The 20,644-nt window shown below is 27.6% G+C and overlaps 1 protein-coding gene across 5 annotated transcripts in view; it reads right to left on the reverse strand.

Annotated features, from left to right (window-relative positions):
- LOC123273146 (ecdysone-induced protein 74EF) overlaps positions 1 to 20,644 on the reverse strand; it is a 114,092-nt gene that overhangs the window by 2,832 nt on the left and 90,616 nt on the right. For 4 of the 5 annotated variants that reach the window (XM_044740394.1, XM_044740392.1, XM_044740393.1 and 1 more), the window contains 2 exons: positions 19,040 to 19,207; positions 17,502 to 17,741 (listed from right to left, as the gene is read on the reverse strand). In XM_044740394.1, coding sequence (XP_044596329.1) covers positions 17,502 to 17,741; positions 19,040 to 19,207 — 408 coding nt within the window. The remainder of the gene's footprint in view (positions 1 to 17,501; positions 17,742 to 19,039; positions 19,208 to 20,644) is intronic. The other variant, XM_044740395.1, reaches the window with a different exon arrangement.

Consider the following 20,644-nt stretch of genomic DNA (forward strand, 5'->3'; position numbering starts at 1 on the left):
ACTATCGACATCTTTATTTTTTCCTTTCACGAAATTTTTGATCAAATGCGCCGTAAAAACAAACAATAAAAAAAATTAAAAAGTATTAATTTTTAAAAATAAAGATTGTTTCTAAACAACAATTTGTTAAAGTTAACAATTCAATATATTAATTTTTCAATAGAAGAATTATCAATCTCTGTTATTGTTGTAAGAAGCAAATACGCAATTAGCTTAACTTGGATTAAATAAAAATTATTTTAATCAATTATCAGATGATTTTTTCTAAAAATTTATAAATTGATTATTGAAGCCTTGAGTCGATTTTTGACTATACACTTTTTCATAAAAAAGTAATTTCAAACTGTTGATTAAATTGATATAAGATTGATGTATAAGCTTATTATTTTGACACGGAAGTGTTTTAAATATCACATTTGTTCCTTCGATTTTATAAAAATTTAATTATCAATTCAAATTTATAAATTTTTATTTAATCACTAACAAATTTATTAAAAATCAACCCCAAAATTTCAATTAAGAAATTTAGTAGACTTCTTTTATTTTAAGAACATATATAGATAATAAAATTGTATGTTAATAAAAAAATTAACTTAATTCTAGGAAAATTTTTTAAGTATTTAATTATAAAAATTTTAAACCAAGCTTAAATTTCACTTGGTCCAAAAATTTTTCTGTCCCATTAATTAATGTCAAAAAATTTTTTTTCCTCTTCAAGATTTCTTCTCTCTAATCAACAAAATTTTTCTACCATCCTTTAAATCCCCTAATTTCTCAAATATTGAGGACTCCAAAACTAAAACTAAAAGTTCTCAAGTAGACGATACATATGTACAATCTTGCAGTTGGGTGTATTGCAGAAATAACCAATATTTTTAGGAAAATAATATCGAAAACTAAAAAGTCCGTGTATACCTAACCAGTAGAGTAAGAGGCATTAAATAAAACCCGTATGCCCGAAGAGCAGAGACCAGAGACCAGAGATGCTGCAACTGAGACGAAAAAAACTACAAGATATCCTGGTGAATTCTTCAGCGAGTATCGAGTGTGTATGTGCCTGCCCAGGAGAATAAGTAGTGGTATCGTCTAAAAATATATAATATAAGAAGACTGACTGTTGTCTTCCTTCTTTTTCTCAGCTTCAGCTTCAGCTTTTATCTTTTTCGCTTACTATTACACTTAACTTCTCCGCAGCACACTCTATACTGGCTTGGCTCGTTATTCTTCATCTTACTTTCGGTTTAGTTACTTATACTCGCTATGTTGTAGTGTTAGTGCTGGTCTTTTATTTTTTGCAGACCCCAGGAGCGTCAGCGTCAGCATCAGAGAAACGAGTTAGTGTATAGAATACAACCATACATACATAATATATAACATATAACAGACTCGATTCGAGTTAGAGATGCTATGCAGGAAATTTCGCGCAACACTCCACGTGAATACTCAATATGAACAAGCGGATAGATATGTATTGTAGATTCGCTTCTGCTTCTGCTTATTATTATCATTATTAGTAGTGTAACATAGATGAGTCAATCGTAGACTGTTGTCTAGGATTCGGGTGGGGAGACGTCTACGGTCTCTGGCTTCACTGACCTACACCACTATCAGTGACGGTGATGAGGTAAACCGAGGCCACGGGAACTCGCTATCATTCACTATACTCTGTGTTATTATCATCATCATCATCATCATCATCATCATCATCGTCGTCATTATTATCGACATCATTACCACCGGATTTACCGCTAAATATAGCATTTAATGGAATTATCTATTGCTCGGCTTATCACGGAATGCTCTAAGTGCTTTGCTGGCTTAGAATTGGCTTTTTGTACAGATATACGCTTTAATTTTTTTAATACTCCCTTGTGGTTAAAATTTTTGGAATTTTAATTCTGGATAATCGATGGGAGATTGGGTAAAATTGATAAGGAACTTTTTTATAGAGGATTTAATTTTTTGTAAAAAGGTTTTTTGTGATTTTTTCGTATAATATTTTGAATAGATTTGGAGTTTATTATATTGATAGAAGGATTTGTTTATAATTAAAAATATTTGTTAATATTTAACAAATCATTTATTAGAAACCACTTTTTAGCCTTAACAAATATTTCTTAGTATTTAAAAAGATTTATTAATATTTAATAAATGAATATCGGATTTATTAAATACAAATAAATCATTTTAAATACTAAGAAATATTTGTTTATAATACTAAAAAGTGGTCTCTAATAAATGATTTGTTAACCATTAACAGATATTTTTTAATACAAATAAATCCTTCTATCAGTGTATTTAAAATTAAATTTTTAAAAATAATATTGTTTGCTCTGAAAGTTTTATAAATTTGAAACCAAAATTTGGAATTAATGATTAGATATGAAAAAATTAATAAAAAACCTTTTTTATACACTGAGAAAAAAAAATTTTAAAAAAAACTTTCTTGGCTCAAGAATTGTTTAGAATAAATTTTGGTTTTTTTGGCAGATGAATATTAATAACTATCATGATAATAAAATATTTGCATTAATTTTGATAGATTAACAAACGAATAAATTCTTGAGACAAGAAAATAGAGTAGAAAAACTGTTTTTGGCCAGTTAACATTTGAATTAATTTATAAAAAATTATAACCATATTTTTGTTGAGTTTTAAAAAATTTATATTAAAACAAATTGAGTTTGTAATAGTTTATTAAATATAAATTCATTTCTATCGTTTATTTGAACAATAAATGGCCACAAACGGTACTTCTACCCTATATTCTTGAAAATGATCAGAATATATATTCTTGTGACAAGAAAATTTTGTCAAAAGTAGTACTTTTTTTTCTTAGTATAGAGAATTAAATTTTTTACAAAAAAAGTATCATCTTTTTTTCGTATTTTGAATATTTTAGTCGGAAATTGAAATTGAAATTTTTAAAAATGATATATTTGTTCTAAAATTTTTATAACTTATAAATTAAAATTCTGGATAATTAATCAGAGATATGAAAAAATGTATAAAGACATGTTTTGTATCTTCAATATTTGACTCATAATTTTATTTTTTCAGTATAAATTTACTTTCAAGTACTGGTTATTTATTATTTTTTAATAATTAAAAAGATAAAAAAAAGGAATTTAATATGAGAAAAAATATGAAGAATTTTTTTTGAGGCCCGCAATTTAATAATAAATGATTTGAAGGTTAAAGATCGAGAAAAATAATGGGCAATTGCAAGCTGCATTGGATCAATTACCCGGTAGTCTTTCTTCCTGACAGTCATGACAGGAAGTTTAGGCGAATGTGAAACGCGTAATGGAATCAGGAGGTTAAAAATACATGTGTGTAAGTACGAGAGCAAGTGTGAGTACGAGTAAGAGTGAGTGGCATTAAGTTGGGGCGTCTACGTTCTACGTCTGACAAGAGCAAAGAGTGAAGTAAAAAATGAAAGGAAAGGAAAGGGAAAAAAGTATTATAAAAAACAAGGTTGAAGAAGGTGAAGAGAAGGAAGACTGAAGACTGACGGTCGTTTATTTTGCGAGAATTTGCGCTAGCCTCGCGACCGGAAGTACAAGTATAGCAGAACAAGAAGGGGAAACCATCCGACCAGTCGATAAATGTACTATGCAGGAGATGTAAGAGGCAAGAGAAGCTTTGGGACGATCACGTTGTACTGCCGAGACCAGAAAGAATTATCTAAGGTGTAGTGGGGATTCCAGGGACAGGGCAATCTTCCCATCTTCCCGGCAAGACAACAAGAGACCAACACCAAGAATCTTGCTGTAGCCCAGACCAAGGCGAAGATTCTCGATCTGGGTTTAAAGGGTTCTGCGCAAAAACTCTAGAGACTGCCGGAATAGAATTGAGGATAAAAAAATTACAATAAGTTCCGAAATAAATGAAAATATTTTATATGAGAGCTTTGTTATTTTCTTTGAATTATCTGTCGCGTAATAGACAGTTTAATTTATATGAAAAAGATGTATTTTTTAAATTAAAAGTTATAATTTGTGCCCGGTTGTCAATTTGAGTTGACTAATGCAGGAGAAAGTGGTAAAAAATTGAGATTATTTTATTTTTTATTTGTTTCAATGTTGAGTTTATTCAATTTTAAAACTCTGAAAATTTTATTGCTCTTAGCATGAGATTAGTGTTCTAAAAAGTCATCAGAATTAATTTAAAAAGTGCACAGTAAAAAATTTTGCGTCATTGCGTCAAAAAATTTTGTGTTAAATATTTAACACTTTTATGTGTAAATTTAACATTTATTGTGTTAAATTAATACAGAAAAGTGTTAAATTAACACAAAAAAATGTTGATATTGAACGTAAAAATTTTTTGTCGCATTGACGCAAAATTTTTTACTGTGTGACAAACGCTGCCATAAAATCAAACGAAACCAATTTTGATCTATAATAAATTTTTTAACCCATTTTACTACGAAAAAATGCAGTTATCTATCATTTTATCATGTTATGCTCGACAAAATGGCCACTATAAATCAAAATGGTGACTTTCTACCATTTTGTTTCTACTTAAGCACCACCTAGCGGATTTTTTTTGGAAATACGGCCCCAAAGTCGGTAAAGAAACTTACATTTTTATTTTAAAGTGTCAAAACAAAATCCACTCTTATAATTTAGATGAAAATATATTATGTAAGCAAACTATTCGTAACGTGATTGGTCGAATATATCATAAGCATGAAAATATATGCAAACTCTATAGTCAGGCGCGCGCAAATTTAAATTCTAGTTTTCTTTAATTCAATTGCTTGAGCAAACTATTAAATACCCTTTTTGAAGTAACTTAAACTAAAAATTAAACGACAAAAAAATCTAAAATGAGGCATTAAATTGTTTTTTTGCTTTTCACAGAGTGTCTTATCATTAAAACAGTCGTCTTGACTTTTAAAAACATAAAAAGTGATTGCATATTTATATTGACAATACCCGGATGCTTTTGCTGGGTATTTAGCAGTTAACTCACCAGTCTGCGGTCTGAGCGTCTGTGTGTGTGTATTGGCGGGTATCTTTATCCTCAAGTCTTAGAATAACTTGAGTGTTTATTTTTTGAGAAAATAAAATATAAATATGTATTTTATTGTGGTGGGAGTCTCGGGGAACTTTTTTACAATATACACATAAATATTGAAGGTCCATAATAATAGCGAGTACCGAGAAGGACCAATTATAAGTTGATTGACACGGGTGCTGCAAAAATCGGGGATATATTTGAGTTTGATGGAGAGTTTTAGCAAAAACGTTGAAACTTTGAGGATTTTATACATGATAGCGTTACATCGGTGCATAGAAGAGCCGGAGACGGAAGGGAGTGAAATAAAGATGGAGGTTGATGAGAGAAGGGGAGAGTTGACCTTCAGCTGCGCCGGGAAAGTCAGCCAGTCACTGACCGACAGACTAACTTAACAGCTCTGTCCTTGTCTCTCGCGGTTTAGTTGCTCCCCCGTTTGCTCTAACTCTCTCTTTCTTCAGCTCTAAGCCGATTCGCAACTGCTCACTCTCTTGCTACACTAGTCTGATGCACCATACGCTTACATATCCCCGTTCTTTCTTCCTTTTATTTTGTCTCAGTGGACTGCTGCTTGTTAGTATATAGTATATAGTGTAGCTTCCATCCCATCCCGGCAATACGAACAGAACCAAAGCGCTTATTCTTTCTCGCTTTAGTTGTACGACCCGCATCCCCGTTCCCGGGCATCCGCCATCCGCAAGTCGTGCACCTTCATCATCTAAACCTTCCTCTTGCACTTTAATCCCCGTTCTCTATCTCGGCCATTATCTTTTGTCTCTTTATTTTTGTTATTGGTAATTTAATAACAAATAATCGAGTATAAATAATTATGACAATAATTACGATTACTCACATCACTCAGCAATTATAAAAATAATTTATTGATAAATTCAATGGAAAATAGTGATGCAAGTTGTTTTTTATTTATGGACTGATAGAGAAATTATTGAGGAAAATGTTTCTTGGTTTCATTTTTATTTATGGCTTTATGGTACTAGGGGAAAATTGATAAAAAAATTTTTTGTAGAGGATTTAATTTCCTACAAAAATAGTTTCTTATTTTTCTGTAACTTCAATATTTTAATGAAAATTTTCTGAACTTGAAAAACTTCAATTTTTTATTACTCCAAAATATTTAAAATTAAAAAATTAAAATTTTGATAAAGTGATAAGAGTAAAATTGATAAACAAATTTTTTTAGAGAATTAAATTTTTTACAAAAAAAAATATTTTACATTTTTTTTTTCAATATTTCATCCAAAAATTAAAATGTTCCTTTAATTACTTAATTACTCTAATTAACCGTTCTTAACTACAAAAAAGTAATAAAAATTTCGTATTTATCGAATTTATTTTAATCACTATGGTACTAGATAGAGGAAAATTGATAAAAAACTTTTTTGTAGAAGATTTAATTTCCTTTAAAAAAGGTTTTTTATTATTTTTCTTTAATTTTAATATTTTAGTTAAAATTTTGATTTTGAACTTTAAAAACTAAAATTTTTTATTACTCCAAAATTAAAAAATTAAAATTTTGATAAAATGATGAGTAAAATTGATAGAAAAAATTTTTTTAGAAAACTAAATGTTTTACAAAAAAAATCTTTTACATTTTTTTCTTCAATATTTCATCCAAAAATTAGAATTTTCCTTTAATTATATAATTTTTCTAATTAACCGTTGTACTTAACAATAAAAAAAAAATATTTATTGAATTTATTTTAATCAATTGCTCACGAAAGCAATAAAATAAAATTATCAATAAATAAAATAGTGATACAAACGTCGAGCAATTTGTGATAAGCCCGCAAAACAAGGTATTATTTTTACAACAAAAAGCAAATACGAGGAAAAAAGCACGTATGCACGTAGTCTTCCTCGTTTCATCTTTATTTTACTGATTTCACTTTCTTCGGTCTCTGTTCTGTTGATAAGCCGCGACGATCCACATAACATCTCAACTGGGTTTTGTTCCTTTTAGCTTAAGAGATATATAAATATATATATGTTACTTCTGCTTTAGCAGAGATCTCGCGACTGATGACGTCACACGGTGTTGTGGAGGCAAAGAGGAATACCCCCACCTAGACAAAACTCTTCTTCGTCTACTTCTACTTCTAGTCCTACTACTTGTCGTGTGGTGTTTAATATAGTAGATATAATAGTAGACAAACTAAACTCAATGGGTCTACATATAACACCGAGTCTAGGTCTAGGTCTAGGTCTGAGCCTTGTCTAGGTCTAGGTCTAGGTCCGCCTGAGACAGACTCACACTCAGACTGAGATGCCGCGAGCGCTATATTATACCAGAACATGCCATCACTTACTACACCGTTTAGTTTTGCTCTATTCTATTGTCGGTATTTATTTTATTTTTTCTTTACCTCTATTCTCATTGTTTGTCGCACCACTCCAGTCTGACCCAACTTTATTGTTATTATTATTATTATTTTATGTACTTTTTTAATGCTGTGTATATATAATATGCCCTCTTGGTTTTTATTTTTTGTAATTGCATGTCGGTAATTAATGAGAGTGAGAGAATAAAGAAAGTAGGTAGAGCCTTACGTGACAAACTGCATTTAACAAGTTTATTACATTTTATTTTATTAAGGAAAAAATTGTGTGTTGAAAAGTTAATTAAAAGTGTTTTATTGCTATTGTAATTATAATAAATAATCGATGAATGTTTTTGTTACAATGAAAAAATTTTTAAGAAGACTTGAATTGTTTTGGAGCAAAATAAAAATTGTTAAGTAGATAATTTATTAGTAAAAGTTATAAAAGATTTTTTTTACTTAGCATAAATATTTTTTAAATAAAAATATTATTTATTTTAATAAAAAGAATAAAATTTTGATTTTAATTTTAACTCTATAAATTTTTGGTTCAATTTTAAAATTAACTGGTGCGGAAAAGTAAAAAAATTACAATTTTGTTTCTTTGAAATTTCTATGAATTTTTTTTAAATTTTATAAGAAAAATAATTTGAATATTTACATATTTTTAATCTTGTTCATAAAAAAATTCGGACTCGTCACCGTTAAAAATAATTTTTTTTTAAGACGTAAAAATTATTATTTTTTCCCGTCTATAATTCACAACAAAATAAAAATAACTCTTCCTTATATTAATATTAAGCAGTCTTATTAAACTCCTCTGCAAAGTTTTCTTTCCTCTGATGTGTGCATCTTACACTCCAACACCGAGTTTCTAAATATATAATGCACTACTTAAGTGTTAACCGTCCCTCATATGCAGAACCAAATATATGTACCACGATTATATGTAATATATGTGGTGTGATGATGAAAGAATTTTTTTTTAAGAAACAAAAAACCTCTTTTATTATTTATATTCATAATTCATTTTTGATCTATTGGTTTATTTTTGCAACTATTTACTTTGAATGCTTTGTGCATTTTTCTATTTATCAGTGAATTTAATAATCAGGTCCTGATAATTTTTTGATAAGCAATAACTTAAATTAACACGTTTCCGAGATACGAACTAGACTACCGTACTGAGAATTTTGATATGATAAAATTGTAAATATTAATGATTTTTTTTTTTTTTTTTTTTTTTCATCACACAATATGTATTACTAACTCACTAAAAATTTTTTTTTATCTCAACATTATTGTTTTGATAATATTCATTGATATTTTTAACTTCCTAGTAAAGTATTTTTCTTTTGATAGCTTCATTCATTAAAAAAAAATTTCTCAAGACCAAAACTTTTTTGTGATTTAAAAAAATTTTGAATATTAATTCACTTTGAATGAATTTATGTAAATTTTAAAAAATATTATTGACGACAAAAAAAAATTTTTTTTTGTTAATATTCATTGATATTTTTAAGGTTTTAGTCATGTAATTTTTCCATTAGTCTTTTTTTTAAATGACGAATAATAAAAAGAAAAAAAAAATATTTTAAAAGAAAAAATTTTCTTTGAAAAAAATATTTAATAAATTTTTACATTAATAAATTTATTAACTTTAAGTAAAAAAATTTATATAAATTTTGAGAAAATTATTAACTCAATATATTCATCATAAATTTTTTTAGACAGAAAAATTTTTTTTTTGTAAAAAAATTGATAAGTTCCGGCAAGGAAAAAATGATAAAATACATCCGTGTATTTTTATACAGTTTAAATAAAATTGAAAAAATGATTACGGAACTTATGTTGGGAAATACCGTGAAAGCACGGTATGGCCAGTTAGAGCTCGAGTGCTATAAATATATAAATATATATTTATAATAATATGGTTAAGAGTAACATAAAGTAAAGTAAATTAAAGTGGATAGCATGAAGTAAGTAAAGCATCAGCCATCAGCCAGCAGATCCGTTCCCCAGGCATACATAGCATACATTATACCGGAAATGAATAATTTTATAATTTTTTATTCGCCCTTGGGAGTATGGTTTTTAAATAAATGCACGGGGTTAAAAGTCGAGGATAAAACAAAGTTTAAGTTAATATTTAAAATAAAAAAATTACACACACATATCCAGAAGCTGATAATGAAACGAACACACAAATGTTCTATGAGGATGTGGGACAAAGTAAGCGAATATAATTAAAATAAAAAATAATAAAAAATGAGAGTAAATCTTAACGACCGACGGCGGGGTGGTGTGCAAGCAATACAAGGGCGGAACTCGAAAAAAGGTTTAGTTGGGAGTCGTGGACTGAACGGAGAGCTCTCGATTGCGGAACGGGGAGTGGTGGGAAGCAGTTGCCACTGCCTAGCATTCGATCTGATGCGGAGTTTGCCGGTGAAGCGGAGTGCGGCGTTAGGGGAACGGGCAGACGGGGTGAATTGCCGGCGACAAGGTCATCGTCTATACCTCCTGCTCTACACTACTTCACCCGTACACTCTTCTCTCCCTCTTCTATCCACTCACGTTTTATATATAGATATAGATGTCATGTGTGCAGGGTGTTTCACTATTATATACTTAATTTTTTTATTTTTTATTTTAAAGTAACTTAAAGATAAAAAATTTTGAAAAAATTAAGTTGATAAAAAATTTTTCAAGTTTTTTTCTTTTGTGGAAAAATTTATGAAGAAAATTTTTTTTTTAATTTTAAATAGTTTGTACTTGTAGGAAATTTAATTCTCTTCAAAAAATTACTTATTGAGTATTTTTGTAATTTTAGCAGGAAGAATTACAGTCTTTTAAAGTTCAACACTTGAAACAGATTTTTTTTTATTGTTTCTTATATTTTTTTTTTTTCCATTAGAGATTAAAAAAAAAATTTTTTTTTAATTTTGATCAATTGTTTCTTAAAAGAAATTGAATTCTCTACAAAAAGGTACTCATTAAATTTTTTCCTAATTTTAACAGAAAATTTTTCCAGCTTTTTGAAGTGTAAGATTAAAAATTAAATTTTTGAAATTTTTTTCTAGGTCCAAAAGTAGCTTTTGATCTTCTTTGTATAGCTTCTCCAGTACTCGACATGATACTAGCCCAAAAGTGCCAACGCACGAAATCCGTTTAGTTCTGTTACACAGACACACATTTGTATAAATGTGCAAGTATATGTATGCCCGTAGGTAGTTCTCTCTACTCCGCGTCCGCATCCGCGAAGTTCTCACACACACCGGCTGTATATATGTGTGCCTCAGATGCACATAATGGAATGAGGAAAGTGACACTCAGCGTTGCCGTCGAGGAATTCGGTCATTAACTACTTATCGCTCTTCAGGAAAAAATTGTACATATATTTATGTTTTTTTATTGAGTTTCAGAAATAATAAACCGGTAAGTTAAGATAAATTGTAGAAAAACAACGAGCGTAAATATTATTTATTAACTTTTATTTATAGAATGTAAAATTTTTCTCTTCTTTTATCTGTAAAACCTAGGCTTTAAATTAAAATTCTGGCTCAAAATTTTTTTTAGCAAATTAAATTTTTCATAAAAAGTCTCTTATTTTTTTCCAGCATATCTTCAATATTTTGCTCAAAATTTTAATTTTAAACATTAGCAAATAAAATTTTTGATGGCTCCAAAATATTTGAAACTAAATTCAAATTCCGACTAAGTTTTCAGAAATAGATTAAAATTGCACTGATAGAAGGATTTATCTGTATCAAAAAATATTTGTTAATAGTTAAAAAATCATTTATTAGAGCTGACAATAAAGTTAGCCATCTAAAAATTTTTAGAATTTTTTTTTATTAAAAAAATTAATTGAAAAAATTTCACATGTAGAAAATTTTAAAAATTATACGTGCAATTTTGTAAAAATGTCTTTTTTGTCTTAATTTAATTGATAAAAAAAAAATCTAAAATTATTAAACGTCGGGTAATTTTAGTCATTTATTAATAAAGACCACTTTTTAGTATTAAACAAATATTTCTTAGTATTTAAAATAATTAGTTTGTATTTAATAAATCTAATATTCATTTATTAAATATTAATAAATCTTTTTAAATACTAAGAAATATTTGTTAAGGACTCAAAAATGGTCTCTAATAAATGATTTGTTAAATATTAATAAATTTTTCTAACTAAACAAATCCTATCAGTGTGGTAAGGACCTTTTTTATATAAAATAAAATTTCCTTCAAAAAAAATATCTAATAATTTTTTCGTATCTTAAATATTTAACCAAAAATAAAAACTACAAATGGTCAAATTTAAAAAAATTTTCCCTAATCAAATAAAAGACAGTGTAGCGTGTACACGAAACCATTACCACCGGGAAGATTAATTTTTTCCGGAGCGTATGTAGCAAATAGACGGTTAAGTTGATTCTATTCACACTTACAGGGACGAGTATCGTCAGTCCTTGAGACAAATAACAGCTTCGTTTTATTCCCAGTCGCTGTCAATTGAGATTGAAATTATTTTTATTTAAAATTTTATTTTTCCCCGATAGCAGTCGGTTCTCCGTTAGTATTATAAACCGCGTTCACTCTCGATCGGATCGAGAACTATCGATCATCCGTACCATATAATGTACATTACATATATCAGCACACATGATATGATGAGAGACACATATGTACATATGAGTGGTGTGAGTTGAGAACCGTTGTCCCTCTCAAACGCTTTGCTATGCATTTTTCTCCGACGACACCACAGTATGTATGTATGCTTGTCGCACTACATATGTAACATCCACACATGTGTGTAGCGATAATATGTGGAGTGCAAATACACAATGCTATCGTGAGTTGTAGAGCGGCACAGGGGCAGAGACCCAGGAAGGACACGCGCCAGTCGCCGGCACACCAACAACCGACACACAACACGTATGTGCGCGTATGTGCATCAACACACATTAAGTGTGTGCAGTATGTAGCATGTATTATCGGATACGAGCAAGACCGCTTATTTCTAGGTATAACGCACAAAGAAGTTATCTTAGACATCGGATACGCTGCTGGTACTGGTGCTTGTGAGGATGCACTAAATAACAAAATCAACTTTTTTTACTCTTTTATTATTTAAGACCGAGAAGGTCGTCGAATTCTATTTTCACTTGCTGCGCCTTTTTTATTTTGCCAGCTTAGTTTCGAAAATATTCGGCACAGATTTTAAAACTTCTTCCCAGTACTTGTTATATTAGTTGTATGTTCAACATTCAAGGTAACTTTTTTATTTGCAGATGTATTTATTATTTTAAAGAGTTACGAACGAAAATAGTTGAAATTTTATTTTTTTAAGTTAAATAATGATAGAAAAATTTGTTTATAGCTAAAAATATTTAATATTTGACTAATCATTTATTAGAGACCACTTTTTAGCCCTTAACAAATAATTCTAACCATTTAAAAAGATTTATTAATATTTAATAAATTAATATCAGATTTAGAAATTTTAAATACTAAAAAATATTTGTTTAATACTAAAAAGTGGTCTCTAATAAATAATAATAAATATTTTTAATTATAAACAAATCCTATCAGTGAATGTATTTAATAAGTACGTAATTTTTATTTTTATTTATGACAAATTTAGTTTTGTTTGAAAATGAATAATATTTTTTACTACACAAATTTAAATGGAAAAAATTATAATTTCAATTAGAGTTGAAAGATTTTTCAATCAACTCACAATTGAACTCTTTGATTGAATTTAAATTTAGTTATATTCAGAAACATATGTTAATTGTGATCAAAGGAAGCATGAAATTAATAAATTCATTTATTGGTAGTATTTATGAATAATTAAAAATTATTCGGAGCGTTAAAATAATCATGTGATAATTTATTTATACTTTATTATTGATTAAATTGTAAATAAAATGAAAGTAAAATAAGAGTATTTATTTTTGTCATTTAAAATAAATTTATTTTTATTTTTTATTAAATAAAAGAAATTTTAATTTTATTATCTGTAAAAGGAAATTTTTTTAATTTTTCACTGTTATTATTTTTTTCTGTTTTTATCTTAACAACAATATTTGATATGTTTATTATTAAATTCAATAATTATTTCTTAAAATAAAAAGATTAAATATTGTAATTTTACAAGTACAAAAAATTTTTATTTAAATCATAAATTAAATAAATCAAAACAAAAATAAATATAAATTTATTTATTATAAATGTTTGCAAAAAAAAATTTCAATTTCCTGAATATAAAATATAAAAATCAAAAAAAATTTATTAATAATAAAATGCGTATGAATATGAATATAAATATGGATAAATATAAATATAATGAAGGATGTGAGATAAGGTGGAGATAAATATACAACTAGTGTATGGCGGCTGTGCGCTAATAACCGACCTAGACCTAGACTACGATAGTGTAGCGCCGACGAATAGAATTTTTATTTATACCCGCGGCGTTTTGCGTCACGACATCGCTGTCCTGTGAATCTTTTTAAAAAATAATCCTCAGAGTACGATAAATATACAATAAATAAATAATAAATAACAAATGATAGTGGGTCCGCAAACACAGAGACTTACTATCAATAATTGAGCACATAAATACAAGTATAAGTATGATACGAAAAATATCTCTCGGCTGTATTCTAAATATATAATAACGTACAATAATGACAATAATATATAATATGTATATGTATAAGATAGATTCGCTTATATCATTGTTGCGTGCGTGGGTCTTGCGTATATTATATGGCAATCTTTTAAAAATATCCGCAAGTACTTGATCTGGGACAACCGAAACGTTCTTGATCTCCGCGCAACATCATCAAGGTATTAAGTTTAAGTATATATTATTATCTTAATAATTAAATTCATTAACACTCGCGCTGAGGTACTTTACGTTTAACTGGGACTATAAATTACCGCGGGTTTTTAAATTTAACGCTTAACTCTTTAAATATAATCTCTCTGCTGGTAAAAGATATTATTTTATTTTATTATTTAAAATATTAAATATAAATCCTTGAAACAAGCAAGAGATAACTTTGTTGTTGTTATTGTGATCATTATTACTTTTTTTCTTAATGCAATTAAGTTAAGTATAAATTAATAACATGAAAATATGTATGAAATTTATAATTCATCACATCACACACTTGAACACTTTACTTGGGCAAGTATTGCGTCGGTGTTATACCAGACAGTGAATCCGCTTACGATATCGAGAAGTGTAGTGTAATAAAAGTGAAATCCACAGGGCCATTTCGTAACGTTGACACTGAGGCCGTGCAACGGCATAACCATAACTATTTAATTATAATCACGGGTTATTTCTTTATATCATGTTAGATTGGAAATTAAAAATTTTTTATTATACAGTAAAAAATTTTCTTTTAATTGTGCGAGGAAATTTTTTTTTATTAATGGGAAAAAAAGTTGGGAAATATTTATAAGTTTGTTTTTATTTTTATAAATATTTGTTTTTAAGAAAATAGGAATAGTGCCAAGGGTGTAATAATTTTTTAGGGTTGTATAATTTTTTTTTAAAACATTATTACTTTTAAAAAAAAACACTTTATTAAATTGTAATTTTAATAAATAATTATTTAAAAAATTTGAATCAATAAAAACAATTTTTTTTTTAAATTTAAGCCTTGATTTGTCTTGTTAAATAATAAGTATAATAATAAAACAAAGAGAAAATTTTAAATTTAATATTTAAAAATTGAAAAATTAAACTAAAAAATTATTTCTAGTATTTAATTCAAATTAATTTAAAAAAATAGCAAAATTTTAATTGTTTACAAAAAAATTGTAAAATTTACAAGGAAAATAGGAATTCAAAGGTGGAAATTTTTAAGACTTCACTACCAATTTTATACAATTTTCTTATAACATTATTACTTTTTAAAAAAATACCTCATTAGATTGTAATTTTAATAAATAATTACTTAAAAAATTTGAATCAATAAAAACATTTTTTTTTAAATTGAAGCCTTCATTTGTCTTGTTAAATAATAAAATAAAAAAACAAAGAAAAATTTTTTAATTTAATATTTAAAAATTGAAAAATTAAACTAAAAAATTTTTTCTAGTATTCAATTCAAATTAATTTAAAAAAATAGCAAAATTTTATTTAATTACATAAAAATTGAGGAATAAAACGAGCTAAAAATGATATAACTTGTTAAATAAAATTAAAAAGTCTATCATAAGGTTCTAATTTAAAAAACGAATTTGGAAATTCATAAGATAATGTTTTAATTAAGTGTAATTAGTAATTATGACGCATTGTAGTGTTCTGGATATTTAGTTTTAACATGGCCTATGGCCTATGCAAGCAATAAAACGTAATTTCGTAGTAAAATGTGTAATTAAATTTTTTGTTCTACTTCCTGGTATTTTTTATCACATTACATATTATTTTATTTTTATTACACTATTTATATTAGTTTGTTCCTATTTCAAAGATAAGATTAATAAGATTAACGAATGGAATTTCAATGTTAACGTCAATAAAAAAAAAAAATAAAGAATTTTCCGGTAGAATGAAGAAAAATTTTAATTTTAAAAAACTAATAATTGAAATGATTAGAATTAAAAATGAGGAGAGATTTCCGATGAGCTAAATCCATTAAATAAATAAATAAATAACTAAATATAAATTAGATGGTAATATTTCTTGACATTACATTGTTAGCAGGAGATTACGGTAATGTGTCGCGATTATGCGCGGCATCGCAGTGATATCTGTTGGCATAGTATCCGCAATGGGAACACAGCGGCAGCGGGGTCTCTCAAAGTTACCAAATCGTCGTGGCGCAACATTTTGCTTATTCACGTTCGATTATACAATCCGACACACTTTTACTCGGCATCCCGTCACTACCGTCTGTAATGCTTATGCTGTAGTACTCAGCTATGTACTTATATACTTGTATATTGCTGAGCAGTGGGCTCGGCCAGCTAAACTCGGTCTTATTCGTCAAACTATCATACATACACATAAACATAAACATAAACATAAAGCTTTTTTTATTTAAATAATTAACTCGGGATTTTGCTGGCATTTCCTCTAACCTGTTACCCTTTACTTATAATTAAATAAATCGACTGCGCACTTACACCACATCAATTGGTAAAATATGACCGCTCCGTTTCCTCCTTATTACTTATTGTTATTAATGTCTTTATCTTGGTTAATTTTCTTTTAATTATTTAAGTGCCATAAAAAAGTTGACTTATACTTATTAATAAATTTTTACGACAAGATTTATTGATATTCATTAAAAAAAAATTTTTTGGAAGTTTCAAATTTTGCGCGCTTATTAACACCATCTATGTACGTCATTTCCCGTATTACCAACATTAAAAAATTGTGATTTTATTTAAGCGCTTAATTCTTGACTAATTATTCTTTAAATTGAGAAAATTATTTATCGCATTATTACGAATTTAATATTTATAATATTATTAATTTTATTTAATTAAAAAAATTTTGTTCTTAATTTTTAAATTTCCCCGCGCTTAATAACGCGCCATCTATTTTCGCCATTTCGCGCATTACATTAAAAGAAGCCATTTTGTTTAAGCGCTGAATTCTTGACTGACATTTATATAAATTGAATAAATTATTAAGAAAAATAAGACTTCAATAAAAATTATGCAGCGTATTATCGAGAAGTAATTATGAAGATTAATTAAATTTATTAAACTTGGAAAAAAATTAAAAATGATAAAAAAAATTGTAAAAGATGCACGATTAAATCCATTTTTTTTGCTGATCGTAGTCTAGTAAAGAAAGGATAAAAATAAGTAGTAATTTTTAGAAAAAAATTTATCTAGGACAGTAACAGCTATCGAACGACATTTAGGTCACAAGTCTTCTATTCGAAACGTTGCTTTTATACCAAGTAACTTTATTATTTTTATTTTTTTAGGTCTATTTTTATTTAACCGGTGTCTGATCTGAGTTGAGGCAGTACATAGAAAATAAACTAACAAACGGTGAATAAAGAGTAGACTAAAACAATTTTACTTGTTAAATCTTATTCATGCGTAGATAAAATAAATATTAAATTTAGATAAGAGAAAATAAAGAAAAAAACTTACACGTCGATGGCTGCCGATAGTGGAGATGCTGAAGACTCTGAGTTTGATGGTGGTGATGGTGATGCGGTGGTCCCATTGCTGACGGCATACCGTGGTTACCGTGGGGGTGGTGAGGCGAGCTTCCTCGATGAGGGTGGTATTGGGATGTGTGGTGCTGATGAGGGTGGTAAGAGGGTGGCAAGAATCCCGTCGAGCTCGAATACACTCCAGGGCTATGGCAAGCCGATCTGGCGATCGCTGCTATTTCGTAACATATAACATACCAGATATGCAATATTAATTGTCTATTAACAGTTTTATTTATAAAGGTGATTAATTTTATTGAAAGCCAAGGTGTACTGTACATGTATTACTGTTGCGTAATTTTTAATTTACAGTGTTGTTTATTTAGTTAAACTTCTTCAGCATTTTTATTTATTTTTGTTTAAACGGTCTTATTTAATTGATGTAAGCACATTTTTATGATTGTGTATTTTGTGTCAGAAGTTCAAATAAATAACTTTAATGTTGGTTTAAATTATACAGTGTTAAATTTATTTTTTATAATTCAAAATAATTATTTTTGAAGTTGAAAATTGTAATTTTGTGATTGCAATTTTTGGCAAAATTTTTGAAAATAAAAAAATATATTGAAGTAAGAAAACATTGTAATTTTTTACAATATTATTTTAAAAAATTTTTATTAACTTCAGTAATGTACACGAAAAGAACAAGATGATACTGGATATCATCCCGGATTATACTCAGTGATATCTGTGGTGAAAAAAAATTTCAAATAGTTAAAAAAATCCAGATTATACTGGGTGATATCTGGATTATACTCATTGTAATCTGGATTATACTATCTACTATCTGAAATTTTTTTTCACTCAATATAATCTGGGATGATATCCAGTGTCATCTTGTTATTTCCGTGTATAAAGAAAAAGCAGTGTTTTTTACAGTGTTAAATTTATTTTTTATAATTTAAAATAATTGTTTTTTAAGTTAAAAATTATAATTTTATTATTGCAATTTTTAGCAAAATTTTTGAGAATAAAAAAATTATATTGAAGTAAGAAAATATTGTAATTTTTTATAATATTATTTAAAAAAATTTTTACTAACTTCAATGATATATAAAAAAAAAAAATAATGAATTTAAATAAAAAATATAAAAATTAAAATTTTTATTCAAGTACTTTTTTTTTAATTAAAAAAATAAATATTTTTTTAACTTTGACTATAAATTTGAAAGTATAATTTTCGTAAAAATAAAAAAAAATTAGCCTTCCTAAATGTTAATCTGAAATAATATCACTAAATGAATGACCTTCGAATAAAAACTATTTAATCGTAAGAATATTTCATGATTGCACACCTCAAAAAAAGTAACTTTACGAAGGAACAATAGCTTTTAAAATCTTAAACTTTCAAATTAACCAATCAAATCATAATGATATTATCTTAACAGAAAGCAATTGATTTCTTTAACCTTGCCCCGAAATTTATTTTCCTATTGTGACAATTTTAAACTTATTAAAATCTGAAAAAAATACCTGAGGGCATATGAGAGTGATGGGAACCAAGATTTTGTTGTAAAGATGAATTAGGGTTAAGTCTTGCTTTGAGCAATAAATTAGCGTCTTCATTCCCGCCGGATGATGTGCTGGACTCTACGTCACTGACTCCACTGTCTGCAGGACTCGCTGGCAGTGATCCACTTCCTAATTAACAGAAATAATAACTAAGTAAAATAAAAATCAATTAAAATTAATTAATAAGAAGAGAAAGAAAAAGTGAGACTTGATATGACAGTAATGTCGTTAAGTCTGAGCTTAACTCGATCGAATGGTATATGGGTAACGCAAACTCGTTTTCGCGTGGCTGTTCAATTAAAGGTATCTTTATGCAAGAGCCGAAGGTCATCTTGTCATTTAGTATGCATACAACAGTAGTATTCCCACGGTAACCAACCCGAGCCATAGCTGTTAGCTGTTTGCTGTTGCTACCAAGACAATTATTTAAAACTCGTTCAGGCTGAGACTATGCTAAGTAAATCCAATGCAAGTAAAGAAAGAGTTCGAGCTCGAGCTGATCCTGATGCTGTCGGTACCACTCACCAACGGCTTATCATCTCTACTTTTATCATACAACCGTCCCAAGAATGACCAACAGCTTTTATTTTACCGTATAACATGCTCACCGAATTAAAAAGCTCGAAAATTGCTACTTTGTCACTGACAGTTACTGCAGGACGATCAACTGTCAGATAAGGAGTTTATTTTACTTTAAGGTTCTAGAAAATTCTAAGCCGTAGGAAATTTTGTTTCAGGTCTTCTCAGTTATAGAAATTTTAAATTGAATATTGATAAAGAAAAAATAAATACTTTTTTATTTTGACTATTCTCGTTAAGAAATTTATTTTCTAGGGGATTAAAATTAATTGGTACCGACTTTTATGGCTCAAATTTTGAATATCAGGTTAATTTATAATTTTAATTGATGAAAAAATCATAGTTTTATTTTTCGGTTGAATAATTTTAGTTCAAACGTAATTTCACGAACGTAGATAATTATTTCGACGTTTTATTTAGCTAATTGTCTAACTCCATTTTAGAGAATCTTCCATTTGTAAGAAAAAACAATTAGTTCAAAATTTATTATCACTTTAAAAAACCATTTAATATCATCAATATCTAATAGAGATATAATATTTTGGTTTAGATCATTCAAATAATTTATAATTGGACTATTGTTACATCAAAATGTTAAAAAATCACCCTCTAAAAAATAAGGAGTTAAACCAATTGCTAATTAGACCGTCGATTTGGGTTTTTCGCTAATTAATAATGTTGAAAATATTTTACGATCATTAATAATGTACCATGTACGTAATATTAGATGTTTTAAGCTCTAAGTAAAATGCGAATTTAAACTATGTACGCTTGATAAATAAATGATACTGAAATCAGCAGAGATCTGATTCTTTTTTTTTCAACAAATATTTAAAAAAATTGCATTTATAGTTTTTTAGAATTTTCAAATGTAAAATTAAGAAATTTATTTTTAAAAATTCAATGTTAAAAAACGACAATAAAATTAATAAAAATTTGATAATTTTGATAAAAAAAGAAATTTTCTAAACCTACGACTCTAATTTT

The sequence above is a fragment of the Cotesia glomerata genome, linkage group LG10, assembly GCF_020080835.1.
Source record: "Cotesia glomerata isolate CgM1 linkage group LG10, MPM_Cglom_v2.3, whole genome shotgun sequence".
In the NCBI taxonomy this organism is placed as follows: Eukaryota; Metazoa; Arthropoda; class Insecta; order Hymenoptera; family Braconidae; genus Cotesia; species Cotesia glomerata.